This window comes from Mesoplodon mirus (genome assembly GCF_964341445.2).
Source record: "Mesoplodon mirus genome assembly, chromosome: 5".
Classification (NCBI taxonomy): domain Eukaryota; kingdom Metazoa; phylum Chordata; class Mammalia; order Artiodactyla; family Ziphiidae; genus Mesoplodon; species Mesoplodon mirus.
The window spans coordinates 100,960,027-100,974,287 of record NC_138980.1 but is presented as its reverse complement, the minus strand read 5'-3'; the positions used below and the strand labels follow the sequence as shown (position 1 = coordinate 100,974,287).

Sequence of the window (14,261 nt, the reverse complement as noted above, 5' to 3'; positions counted from 1 at the left end):
CTTCCAAAGTGTCTTCTTCACTTTCCTAGACTTACTATATTCTTTGGTAACAGAAAACAAAGCCTCAAGTTATATCAAGTCCATTTTCCAGCTAACCTCTGTTTGTTGGTTTTTTAAATAGCAGTATGAAAATCTCAAGATGTGATTTTTAGGCTTTAAATTCTTATTTTCAGTGCAGTAAATGAAAGGCTTTTTATTTTCCATGAAAGTTGGGAGTCAAGATGGCTCACAGTAGGCACCTTGTGTTTTCTGATCAACCACACTATGCAAGTCATGGTGCTATAGTTTGATGTAGAACATCTTTTATTTTATAAATACATATGTCTCAGATATACATTTCAACAATAAAAGGTGTTTTATTAATTTTATCAAATAGACAAAAAGAGCTAAAAGATGCAGTTTTGCACACACCCAAGACTTAAGATCATTTTAGACTATTTAGCATTTTTATGTGTAAAGGTGACTTGAAAACTGCCCGGTAGGGCAGCATTTTGAATGTGGACAAAAGGGGATGAGCCACACCCAAACCAGTAAAGAAAACTCATGCTCGATATTGATCATACTAAATAATATAACTTATCCCTGATTTTTCTTTGTTCTACCTCTGAACTGACTTTTGTTTATTTTAATGTCTTTCAACCACTATTATCAGGACAGAAAGAGAAATGACAATGTGTAAGTTTCAGTATCCCTTTAACAAGTGCACAGTACGCATCCAGGACATTTTTCTTCTTGTGTATTTTTGTAAAGATACATTTTCCACTTTTATTTCCTTTTCTAGTAACTTGTTTCTCCATATCACAATCCAGTGGCCACTGTTATTTTAAGATGATAATAAACTTGTGTTCTGAATCCTTTTGTTTATGTTTTGACCACTCACTGTGGCTTCTGTTTCAGTGCAATGTTGTGCAGTATTGTATGGTGCTCAGAACTCTACTGAATTCTGGAAGGAAATATATTGTGAATACGTAGCCTGGAACTTTCATTTTATACCCACACAATGCTCTCATCACTTTAAAAGGGGGCTTTCATTAATGTGTGTGTGGGTATATCTGTAGTTTCAGCCTATTATTTTCTCTTTTGTTATATAATAGTTTATTATCCTACTAAATTAAATTATCAAATCTTGTTCATCTTAAGGAATATGATAATTTATACAACCAGAGCATTCTGTCATAAGAGCATCAAAATATCTTTGTTATACAGCTACTTGAAATGTTGAATGCTGGGGTCTCTTGTGACACTAGTGCACAGAAGTATAACTTGTATTGACGATCATGTATCATTTTCTCTTAACAGTTGACTTCAAACCCCATGCCAGCATGGATACTGTCCATCATATGCTACTTTTTGGATGCAATATGCCAGCGTCCACTGAAAATTACTGGTAAGGGATGGGTTCATAGTACATAGATGGGTGAGAAAATGTGTTTTTCATAAGTACAAAGTGCATCTCTGCAGGTATTTTACAACTGATTAGTGAATAAGCAGAACATGTCTTTTTTAGAAAACAATATTGTTCTTTTGCATCACATGGTTGTCGTGGTTTGATTATCACAGTTATTTAGTCTGCTGTGGAACACAGCCATCAGTCTTTGTCACTGACTTTATAAATATATGTCTGTTTTCATAGATAATGTGTCAAGGTGGAGACAGCTTGTGAAGAAAGGTTGAAATTGAGATAATGGATACTCTGATGTTTATTTCTTTAAGTTCATGATTCAACCCAAAGAGCACCATGGATCTGTTCACTGAGTACTCTTTTATCCCAGACATTGTGCTAGGTGATCTGTATACCCCATTTAAAATGAAAATGAAAATTTAGCCTAACGTCTTTGCAAAGGTGGTATTATTGTCCCCACTTTACAGGCAAGAAGTCTGAAGCTCAAGGATTCAGTGACTTGCTCAAGGTAACATGGCTGGTTGGTGTCACACCAGGATTGAACACTGGTTTGTTTGATTCCAAATCTAAAGCTATTTCTCTTTTACCACAGTGCCTCCCATTTATTCAAGTAACTGTTGCAGTTTTAGAATTTAATCACTGCAGTGAATCTTAATATCATGTCTTGAACAATCAATAAACATGTTAAATGCCTGTTATATGCCTGAACTGCAGCAGGTGCTGTGGGATGTTCTAGGATAAATAATTTTCTACCCCCAGAAGCTTACAGCATAATTATGGCTTGAGATCTTCCCTTTCATTTTATTCTTTGGTAGTTCATGAAGATCAGTGATCTTTGAAAATAGCCGTCTGTTTTAAGCCTCATATTTTGCACCTATAGGCAGAATCACTGTTACATATTTAACAATCCAGAATGACTGGTGTGTCCTGCTTTGCATTGGAAAGGGATCTGTTCTGTGGTCCTGCCCCAGCATGATCATGTAGACTGATAGACCTTCCTCTGTGCATCCTAATATTCATCAGGCTGATTCAAGGCATGCAGCGACTGCTTTCTAGTCATTTTTATAATAAACAATTGTAATATGTATTTGGAAGTGTTAAAAGCACAGGGCAATTAGTGGAAATCTCCATGGACCAAGTACCATCAAAGCATTTGTTAATAGGCTTAAGTTATTTGATGAAAGGGGCGTATCACATGGGAACCCAGCTCACATGACTGGGTTTATATAAAAATGGAGTCAGCAAATCACAGTTAATACCCGTTGATATCGACATTCCTGTTTTTGCTCTTCAGTAAATTTTTGTAAATAAAATCCTGGCATTAAAAGATTACTCTGTGACAGCCTTTTCTGAATCTTATTCAGCAAATCACACATTTTGGTCCTTATGTTTTAAAAATATGTCTTGTGAAATTAGCAATATTTACCTTTGAACTAGAATTAGTGAAAATGGCTAGAGGGAATGTAAGCTTGTAAAACCTGCTTTAGCAGATTCTCTTGGTTCAAGAGAATGAGTGAAAAAATAAAACATCACTTAAATGTTATTATGGCCCTAATTGTTAAGAAAAATTATGTACAATGAGCTAAGCATAATTCACCGTTCTCATGTTAAGGGAATATCAGCGCAAACACATTATGTTGCCTCCTTTAAAATATTAATATTCTTAAATATACTGTTTTGAAATTAAGTTTGTAAAATATATTTCCAAAAGACTTCCAGGTTGGGGAAAGAGAGAATTCAAAGAAAAATGTGAGTGAAAACAGCAATTTTGAGTAAAGTAATTGCTGCACGTATTTTTTTTTGCTAAAATATTACTTGAAAGAGCATTATAGAGTGAACGTGTAGCTAACTGTCTAGATTCCATGGGTAAATTATTTATCCCATGTGGGCTGGCCTTGATTTTTTCATTTTAGCAAGGGACTAACACTAGATCATTTATAGAACTCCTCTGTGCTCTAAAATTCCATAATTCTGTGAATATAAATTGCATACAAATGCTGAATCAGATTGGAAAGACATCTTTATTAGGAGTTGGAGACATGAGTGAGTTGCATTTGTTAACTCACCTCAAGCAGACAGGCCACTGTGTTTTGCCATTGACTTGCATCACTGAATAATTAGAATTCTTAATGACATTATACCCATGTCATTTTATTTATTTTTTAAAATTATTTTCTTTAATTATTTTCTTTATTTTTTTTCTGGCTGCGTCAGGTCTTAGTTGTGGTATGTGGGATCTTTGTTGAGGCATGCAGGGTCTTTCGTTGTGGTGCGGGCTCTTCATTGTGGCGTGCTGGCTTCTCTCTAGTTGTGGCACGTGGATTTTCTCTCTCTAGTTGTGACGTGTGTGTTCCAGCATGCGTGGGCTCCATAGTTTGCAGCACACGGGCTCTCTCATTGAGGGGTGAGAGCTCAGTAGTTGTGGCGCACGGACTTATTTGCCCTGCAGCATGTGGGATCTTAGTTCCCTGACCAGGGATCAAAACCACGTCCCCTGCATTGGAAGGCAGATTCTTTACTGCTGGACCACCAGGGAAGTCCCTATACCCATGTCATTTTAAATGGATTTTTAAAATCTGCCTTGCAGCATATATTCCGTTTATCTCTAGAGTAGTTATAATGGACCTTATAACCGTACACCAAGGACAATAATTGATGCTTTTAACCAGCTCAAAGTGTTCATCTAACATTTAAAAGTAGGATCTTTTCACTACATATATAGGATCTGTTCAATATGCAAACTAGTAAATGTACATTAACTAAAACTGTTCTAGTGACCTGGCTTTCACAATCCAGCCTTATTCTCAATTTAAAAATGGGATAGGCTTTTTATCCCCCAATATTTGGCAAAATCCATGCCTCTTTAAAGCATTAGAGCTCAGAGCATATTTCATGGGCTGAACTTTTCAGTTGCTTCACAGAAACATCCTATACTCCCTACCCCCGATGCCACTCAGGCTCAGCCCTGGAGACAGTCAGCGGATGTTTTCCGACTGCTTAACCTCTTATCCTCCCACCTGAATTATAACACTAATAACAAAAATCTATCAGTGTCAAAAGCCTTGCATTATTTTTCTACATTGAGTCATGGACTTTATCACACTCATTTTATAGTTGCAAATCTATTCTTCAGTTACTCCATGATATTGACAGTACTTAAATGAACATTCTCAGACTTTCACATATATTTTTGGTTATGATACCAGCAGTGGCTTTTGATGTGTAAGAATATCAAGAACTCATTCACACCCTAAGGAAATCATTTTGAGAATACAAAGGTGTTTTAGTGAAAGAAGATAAAGCAAAGAGGATATTTTAACACCATGATGAGATTAAAAATTCACATTTTAAGGCAAGACAAGAAAAATTTAAACATAAAATTTCTTCTCTGCCCTTTGGCCTCCTCCCTCCCCTCTAGTGTGCATTGTGCATCTGCATTATGTGTTAATCAGACCTCCCCAATGACAGAAATATCTGGTCAATCATAAAGATCAATTTTTCTTCTTCTGGCAACAGCCGTGTACTTCTTTAGAAGATAACATTCCTTTCTCAATCCTGTCAGGGCTCACGATGACCCACCACTCACCTTGTACGTGCAGACATCTTTGGTAAACTTTATGTACAGTGGCAATTATCATTTTCCTTAACGGTAGAGATTGGTGCAGAACTGACTGGTCAGACAATCTGGGAGATGCTGGGCTACACCTAATGTAAGTCCTTAGCTTAAATCCTCACCTATGACCTTACTCACATCACTAGCAGTATTATTTGTATTCTGCCTATTTTACAAGATAATTGTTTCTTATGCTACCAAATATGTGACTGAGCCTCAGATAAAATTAATGATGATTAGGCGACTTGAAACCATTGACCAAATATATAGTCCTATAAGATCAATGATGGTAATAGTGTAACTCCAGATATGGGAAAAAGCAGCAAGAGGAAACTATATCCTGGACCATAACAGCTTAGTAAGACAGATGGTCCAGAGGCTTTTGGCTACTGTTAACAGGACCCAGTCCAGTAATAGCACATTGAGTGGCCTATCAACAAAATATTTGCCTGGTCTGGGAATGAGCATCCCTAGCAACAAGGGACAAATTAGTCACGAAATGCCTCCCAAACTTTGGTCGAAATTAAGACTGAAAGAGAAGGAATTGTAGGATAGAGAATGTTGCCCACCATCCAGTTCTACAAGAGTCAAGCCATTAGCCACTGCAGTTGCTGACCTACAGTACACTCTGAAAGGAGTTCAGGGTGAAGGTCACGATGAAGCACTTTGTGCTCTGGGAAAACTGGCAAAACTGGCCCTCAGATAGACATTTTCAGGAGAAAATTTTATGAACTAAGTTTCTTGCATCTTCCCATAGTTAGAAAAGCATTAAAACCATTAACTAAGATGTCTGTTCCTTGTGACCAGCAGCAACCTTCTACTGAGATGTATGCTTGATTGCACATACTCCCTGCACCAAAATCACATATATACTGACCTTTTCCAAACAGTTCTCAGAACTCTCTGAGAGACTGTCTCCCAGCTTATAAACCTCAGTTGGCTCAAATAAAATTTTCCATTTCTTTCTTAGATTCACTATTGATTAATTTTTTGTTGTTGACAACCAAAGTGTCAAGCTCAGATTTCCTCTCTTTTCTGTTTGTTAGCTAGGATTTCCCCGTTTTCACTTTAGTTTTCTGTTTTCATTGCCAGCAAGTTGGCAAATAGGTGTGTATCTGTAATAAACATTTTTTCCCCTGAAATTATGAAGTTATAATTCATCCCCTGTCTTCAGGCAGCACTTTTAATATGACGGCAAAGAGCTATTCTGATGATGTTTTACTGTTGTGCTGCCCTCCTTTGCTCTTTGTAATTGCCTCTTTCTACTGTTCATTAAAATATATTTACAGTTATATTAAGTTCACATGAAAATAGTAGACACAGCATGAAGCAGTTTTCATTATTTAGTCATTTTAATTTTAAAGTTTTTTTTTCTCCACATATTCCATCCAGTCTTTTGTGTCTCGTTCCAAATTAGCAGCTCACACTGGTAATGTGTCTAGTTAACTATATGCATGTGCATTTAAATTGCATACATTGATGTGAACCTTTTAATATACTGTGGGGTGGTCCCTTTCTAGTTAGAGTGGGCCTGGTGCTCAATTCTAAATTAACAGACCTCTCGAGGATGCAAATAAGGACCAGCTGATGGAAAAGCAGCAGCTCTGCTGGCCCATGTCAGGAAGGCAGCAGTACCTGTCAGATTAAGTCTCATCCCTTCTTTCCCAGGCTTTTAAAGGAGGAGACAATTACTGCATCTAGGCACCAAGGGAAAGTGATAGCACCAGGATTGGAGCAAGCATAGCAATAGCACGATTTGTTGGACTCCACTTGTGCTTGCAGACTTAAGTCAAGGTGTAGCAGTTCTAAGTTCCCCAGATTTGTTGGCTGAATATGAGCCATAACTGAGCAGATGCTCTTTGTGGCTTTTTGGAGTCAGTAGGGAAATGAGGTGCTGAAAACTAGGTAATTTAGATATTAAAAATTTATTCCTGCTCTCCATGAAAATACGGTAAATTTTAGGAGACCTTGGAAATTGAAATATCCATTTATCTATTCAGTGAATACCTTTCTTTATTCTTACTGTAACAATCATTTTTAAAAAATAATGAGTGGTTAGCTACTCAGAGTTTCAAGCTTTGAAAATCATAGTTTTGTTTATACACATTGTTTTGGCATTTGGAGTAATTCTGGAGCACTTTCTCTTTGTGATGTGAGGTTGTATAGTCTTATGCACTTTGTATTCTGCTGAGCACAGGACTTAGGGCTTAAGGCAATTTATGACTGCAAGCCCCAAGATTGTGTGTTCACAATACTGGGGCTTCTTCTGTATTACGTCTCGTACTTGGACGAAATCTATGCAGAGCTAAAATTATTGTTTTCAGTCTTATTAATTAATATTTGATTTGGAAACTATTTCTAATGATGCTTATGACCAGCTACTGTTTACAAATCTAAGGGGGCTTCTACAGGTTGTTGAATCTTTTTTGAAAAGAAGAATCCCAGCTCGTTAAATGAGGCTGTTTCCAGCTTTTCTAACTTGGAATCATTCTCAAGCTAAAGCAGTAGTGCTTTACCATCCTATGAAGCTTTAGCTAAGATCCCTTTCAACTGCTTCTATTTATTAACCACCTGCTGTGTCTTTTTAAATGTCACTGTCTTCACAGGGTTACAGATGCTGATGAGGGGAAAGAGAAAAGTAGCTAAAACATATAAATATATATAAACATATAACATATAAATAAATAAATAAATAAATAAATAAATAAATAAATAAATAAATATATATATATACATAGAGAGAGAGAGAGAGAGAGAGAGAGAGGGAGAGAGAGAGAGAGGGAGAGAGAGAGTCCTGTATGTGAGACACCCTGCTTGGTTACTCATTTAAATGACTGTTTTTTTTAGGGTGATATCACTTTCCAGAAAAGTCTACAGCTTTGTTGCCTCCCTTATGATGATAATGATTCTTTGGTTGAGAATGGTATTTGCATACACTGCCTTTAAGCACCCTCTCCACATCCTAGCTACCTGTCATCCATACACTATACAGCAAGATTCACAGCATGTCTTCTGCAGTCCCCTGTTTCTTCTGCCATAATGAAACTTCTAAAGTTTAACATACATAAATTCCTTGTCAGTATAAATAAAAGTAACACAGTCTCCAAAATCTGTGCTATCCCTTGTTCTAAGCATTATAAAATGTGTCTTTGAGTGTAGCAGCAAAGTTTAGACATGCATTACTGCTAGGCTAAAATTAATTGCATCCATTTCCTTTTTCTCCTTTAATATTGTAATAGATTCATATTATTATATTGCATATCTGAATGGTATAAAGAATCTTCATTAAAATATATTTGGCATCTTGCTCTAACTTCTGGTCACCAATGATCATATTCCATGTCTAAGTTTTAGGTGCCTGTAGTAGAAGTGTTGATAGGAGTTCCTTAGCAACTGACCAATTCTTAGTGGACTAGTGTCAACTTTAATAAAATAGAATGGCATGGTTGTAACTGTTTTGAGAGTTTAAACAGAAACCAGCATTACATTATTTTGAATATTATTATTTTCTCACAAGACGAGTATTTATGTTAAATAGGATGGCAGTGTTATAGCACAGTGCTATAACATTTAATATAGAGCCAGAACTTTGAAATCAGAGCATCTTGGGTTCAAATCTCAGTTCTACTACTTGATAGTTGTAATAAACATTGGTCAAATTATTTAATCTGTATTGGTCTGTTTCCTCATCTGTAAAATGGGGCTACTAATCCCGCCTGATTGGACCATCACAAAGAGTAAGTGAGGGGATGTCAGTAATACGGTTGGTGCAGTGCCTGGCACATAGAAGTACTTAATAAATGGTAACTATTCTCTTTATTCATTTATTAATAAGATATTTATTAACCATCCACTATGTACCAAGGGCATTCTTAGGCACTGAGAATTTGGTGTGAACAAAACAGATATACCTTCTGCTCTTGTGGACTTTAGAGCCTCTCTGATCTGTTGGTGGAGAGGGGTAGGGTGGGGAGTAAGGATGATGCCTAGATATTGTGGTGCTATTTTTCAGGCTGGTGCCTTTTAATCACCTCTCCTATTTAGCTTTCCCATTAAGTATCCTTCTAATTACTATGTTAATGCATACACATTGCATTGAAATTCACATAGGATTTGTCTGAATTGGGAAATGTGTTCTGTGGGTTTATAGAGCAGTTAATGAAATTTGAATACCTGACTCACGCTGGATGTAATTTTGAAAAATAAGGACATTCCACATATGCCATTGATTTTTATGTGCGTTTCTTAAAGAAACTTTCTGACTTTGGATTAATTTTCCTGTGATTCTGTTAGATGCTTAATGCATTAAAATTGTAATTTAAGACTGTACAGACTTAACTTTAGGGCATGACAATTTTATTAAAACAAATTTTTTCAGACCAAAGAAGAAATGACTTATCAGTTCTGATTTTCTCTGAGTAACCTTGGGTTTTAACTAACCTTTCACAGATAGAACCAGAGGAGTACTCTAACAGTCAATCATGCTCTATTTGGATAATCCAAAACGACAGGCTAGCACTTTTCAGAGCTTGGCATAGTCTGGAAATATTCATGTCATCTGAATGGTTTCCCCATAGATTAGAGGTGAAAAGGTTCTATAGCAAAGGTCCAAGAATCCAGAGTAGTTTTATTTTCAAATGTTAATTCTCATCATTTTTGCTGTGAATACTAAGAAACCACTAGGGAGCTATGTGAATCTTTTCACAATTAATTGGCTTAATCTAGACAAGCCTTTAGGAGTAGCTGCTAGAATTATAAGAATAAGAAACCTGGTCGATGAGGCCTGAAATTACAAGAGCTGTTGATCAAGGGTTGCTTTGCTTCCTAGCCTTAATATTCTTCTTCTCAATAAGAATAGTAAAAATTCTCACTATTTTTACAAGACACTGTTTGGAAAGCCAACATATGCAATACTATCTTTATTCTGTTGGTCATTTTATGTGGAGAAAATGTGACACTGTTTCCATTTAAAATGGGAACTGGAAATTTGAAAATGAAAAGATGCGGCGAGTTTATCCAAATGTTCTTTGCCACTCCTTTATGTTATCCATTGTAGGACTGATTTCTCTTGGCCTCTTGTTTTTCCTCTTCACTTAGTCCTCTCACTCATTAAGTTTTAGAATGAGTTTCAATATCCCAGGTCCCTCCAGTGAGTCATCGTTTACTCAGCCTTGAGTTTTATACAATTTTTTAAAAATTATAAAACAGGATTTTAAAATCAAATCAAAGTTTGCTTTTGGAGCTCTTCTTTTACCAGACCAGTTGAGAGCATGAAACATTGTCTCTTCACAAATAAGAACTTATTTTATCTAAAATTTGATTTTAGAATTGCATACTCGAATTGCAACTTAGTTCAGATATGAGAGTAATCATCAAAGCTGATCTTCATATAATACCATGAAGTCTCTGCCTGTAAGTCAGTCTCATGAATAGAGATATAGGGAGTGTGACAGCCAGAGCTTTGAATCATGGCTTGGCTGTGTGACCTTTTGAAAGTTACTTAAAGTCTCTGAGCTTATTCTTATACTTGCAATGTCTTGTGAGAGTGAGTATGAGCCGATTTGTACAGAATTCCAGGCAAATGATAATTCAAATTTATTGTCATTTAATATCTTTTTTAAATGTTATACTTGACAGTACAATAAAACTTAGGCCAATTCAATTATTTGTGTTTGTATATAAAAAGTTAAAAATGTATTTAGAGGGCTTCCCTGGTGGCGCAGTGGTTGAGAGTCCGCCTGCCGATGCAGGGGACACGGGTTCGTGCCCCGGTCCGGGAAGATCCCACATGCTGCAGAGTAGCTGGGCCCGTGAGCCATGGCCGCTGAGCCTGCGCGTCCGGAGCCTGTGCTCCCCAACAGGAGAGGCCACAACACTGAGAGGCCCGCGTACAGCAAAAAAAAAAAAAAAAAAAAAAAGTATTTAGAAGTTAACTTCCCCAAACATTTCTTGAATATTTACTAAATGCCAGGCAGGGCTGTAGGTGCTGGGAGTACAGGGTGAAAGATATGACCCAAACCTCAAAGTCTACACAGTCTGGTTGGAGAGGAGATAAGCAAGCTGATACTTAGGACGTGTGCTATGGTTAAAGAATGCAAGTTGGGTGGGACGGGCATCAGAGAAAGCTTCCCCTGAGGAGGAAGACTTGAAGTGAATCTTGAATGAGAAGGTGAGAACAAGGTTGTCAGGCAGAGAGTTGGAGAAGGGGTTTTCCAGAAAGAGAACAGTGGAGAAGAGAGAGGTTAGAAACTGGCAGCAACTTGGCATGACTGAAAAGGGTTTTTTTTTTTTCTGGGGATATAATAGGGGCCCAGATCATAAAAGCCTCATGTGTTATACTACAATGTTTAGATTTTATTTTGGTGTTATTTTTGGGAAGCATTTGAAAGAATTTGTGCCAGCAAATGACATAATCAAATATGTAGCTTAGAAAATTTTACTAAACCAGTTTTCTCTGTTATGTTTCATTCTGGTTCTTTCTAGCCATACACTGAATTGACTTCCATATCAGAGGAAGCAATTATCTTGTTAAACCTAAGACTGTCATCACATTGCTGTTAAGCACTTGTATATTTATGATCTTTGTCGAAAGCTATGAAAATTGCCATCAAGATCTTTAAATTTTAGTAGCTCACAGCAGTGAGATACCAAGTTCATCACATCTGACAATCTCGTTTCTTAAACTATTATAGCATGAGGCCAAGGAGGGAAATTATGCTTTTGTGTACTGTCCAGTAGCCCACGCTTTTTAGCACACTTGGCACAAGGATGTCACAGACATTTGTTCCAATGCACGCGTCTCACATGCTAATGATCCTGCATCATAAGTATATCGTTTTTGACAGTGAACAGTAAGAAACCACTGGTTGATGTGCTTTACATTGCACATTACCCAATTTCTTTCTACAGCCTGATTTAGAGAAGCTAGAGCATTTGCTAAATAGAACGTTATAGGGACCTCCTGGTTCCTGGCCCTTTATTCAGATGAATAACTGTTGTCTGCACTTATTGCCTATCCTCTCCCACCATTTCTGGCTGTAAGCAGGAAGCATGTTAGGAGTCCCTGCAGAAGCTGCCACGGTCTGCCTTCACTTCCCTTCCAGGGCATGGGCAATGCACTTTTTCTCCTGTGTGAGCCAACCTCCCAGCCAAGAAGCTGTTTTTGTCCTTGTCCTTGACGGTCCTCAGACCTTTCAGATCTGCCTAAACTCCTGACTCTGACCTTGCTTGGTGCCAGTTTCTCAAAACACAAATATATAAAAGCAACATGAAAATGTCACCCAACAGTGTTTTGAACAAGTCAAATTATATAACAGAACCAACTAAGAGATGTAGTGTAATGGGGAAAAAATGTGTGGTTTGGAGTCAGACAGCTTACCATTTGTGAAATTGGATCTACCATAGATACCAACATGCTAGTTACTGTGCTGGGTGCCTTACACGTATTACCACCACCACTCCCCATCAGAGAGGTTTCCACACAGAAACTGGGCCTTTGAGGGCTGATGTACATGTCCAAGATACACAGCTGTTAAGGAGGTTGTGGGATTCAACTCCAGATATGTCTTTCTGCCTGTGCTCCTTTGAGCATATAACACTGCCTCTCAACAGTGAGTCTTTAGATAAAGTAAATGTTTTGTTAAATAATGCAGAACGCTGGTATAGTGCTTTGAGGTTTATGAAGTGCTTTCATTTCTATATCATCTACTTTATAGAACAACTCTGTGAAGTAAGTATAACTATCCCTGTTTTACAAGAGAGAAAACTGAGGCTCTGTAAGATTGAGTGACTTGAAACAATTTATAAATGGCATAACCAGTATTCATAAACTTTAAAAAAGCCACAAGAACCCTGTGAGTGGGATATACTTGTATTGTTCACCCTGCAAAGGGTAGGCACTATAAATGCCACCAGTCCCCAAATGGGAAATGCATATGATGTTTCTTTTAGTCCACTTCCAAATTTCCACTGCATTGGCTTTGGTTTACACACCCTTTGTGTAATGCGTACTTTTCTACCTGATTACATAGAGTGCATTCCAAGGATGGACATATTGAATTCAACTGTATATCTACCTCACAGGATTGTTTCACATCAGGCAACTAACAAACAAATCTCCCTTTATAGGTGCTTTTTCACATATAAAATTGTTCTTTGCTCCAGTGTCCCTTACAGTCTTAAAGCTGATATGACTATAATGATGGTATATTGATGTACTTTTCTTTACCTTGTTTTCAAATACCACTCCCTCCCCACTCCTCCCATGGGAAGAGATTTATGCACTTTACTAATTGAATCTTCACTTATAGCTACTTTTTTTTCTTCAGGTTTTGTGATGAAGGAACCTGTACAGATAAAGCCAATATTCTATATGCCTGGGCAAGAAATGCTCCCCCAACCAGACTCCCCAAAGGTATACCTGAGGCCTCTTGGATAGCCTTATATTAAACTGCTTAGTTTTTGATTCCAAAGTACTTTTTATTATATGTTCTTTCCAACAGCTCTTGACCATGTTCTATGTTGCAATTTCACACTAAAAAGTACCCTTATTGCCTGCTTTATATTGAAAAGGTTTCATTTAGGTTGTTATTCTTTCTCTGCCTCTCTTTGATAAGTATTTGGCTCACACAACAGTTTAGATAGAATTAGAAAATAACGAGTATACCTCAAGCCACCTTTGGCCTGAGGCACATTGGTTCTTGACAGCAGGAGCATTTCACGAGCCAAGAGAGCTAGGAATTAAATAAATTGCCATTTCAGCAAACAGATTTTTAATAGTCCTGGAACCTGGGTATTTAATGTGATGCCAAACCTCAGCTGGCTTTCTGAATTCACCTCTAAACCGTTCATAGCTTCCAATGTGTGAGTGAATTACCACACTCTCCTTTATTACCTGGATCTTTCTTAGTATCAAAGTGAATGTATAGTTCTGAAACAGAATAGGACTGCCGTGGTTTAGGGATGGAGGGATGGCATCTTGTGATGCCTCCCTAACTCATGCCTGCACTAATTTTTAAAATTTTTAATATTTTTAATCTTTTTATACAGTTTTAAATGTTGCTTTCTATTTATAGTTATTACAAAATATTGACTATATTCCATGCATTGTGCAGTACATCCTTGAGCCTCTCTTTCACCCAATAGTTTGATTTCTGTTTTGCTTTACTTCAAATGAGTGTCAGAATCCTCTCTAGAGTTTACCAGGCAGCCACTATTAAACAAGTTTGGAAACTAATAGGGAGGTTT

At 37.2% G+C, this 14,261-nt stretch overlaps 1 protein-coding gene across 16 annotated transcripts in view; it reads left to right on the top strand.

Annotated features, from left to right (window-relative positions):
- The window catches only part of PAM (peptidylglycine alpha-amidating monooxygenase), a 281,047-nt gene that overhangs the window by 176,184 nt on the left and 90,602 nt on the right, over positions 1-14,261 (top strand). For all 16 annotated transcript variants that reach the window (XM_082620652.1, XM_082620650.1, XM_082620648.1 and 13 more), the window contains 2 exons: positions 1,300-1,387; positions 13,343-13,428. In XM_082620652.1, the coding sequence (XP_082476778.1) occupies positions 1,300-1,387; positions 13,343-13,428 (174 nt within the window). The remainder of the gene's footprint in view (positions 1-1,299; positions 1,388-13,342; positions 13,429-14,261) is intronic.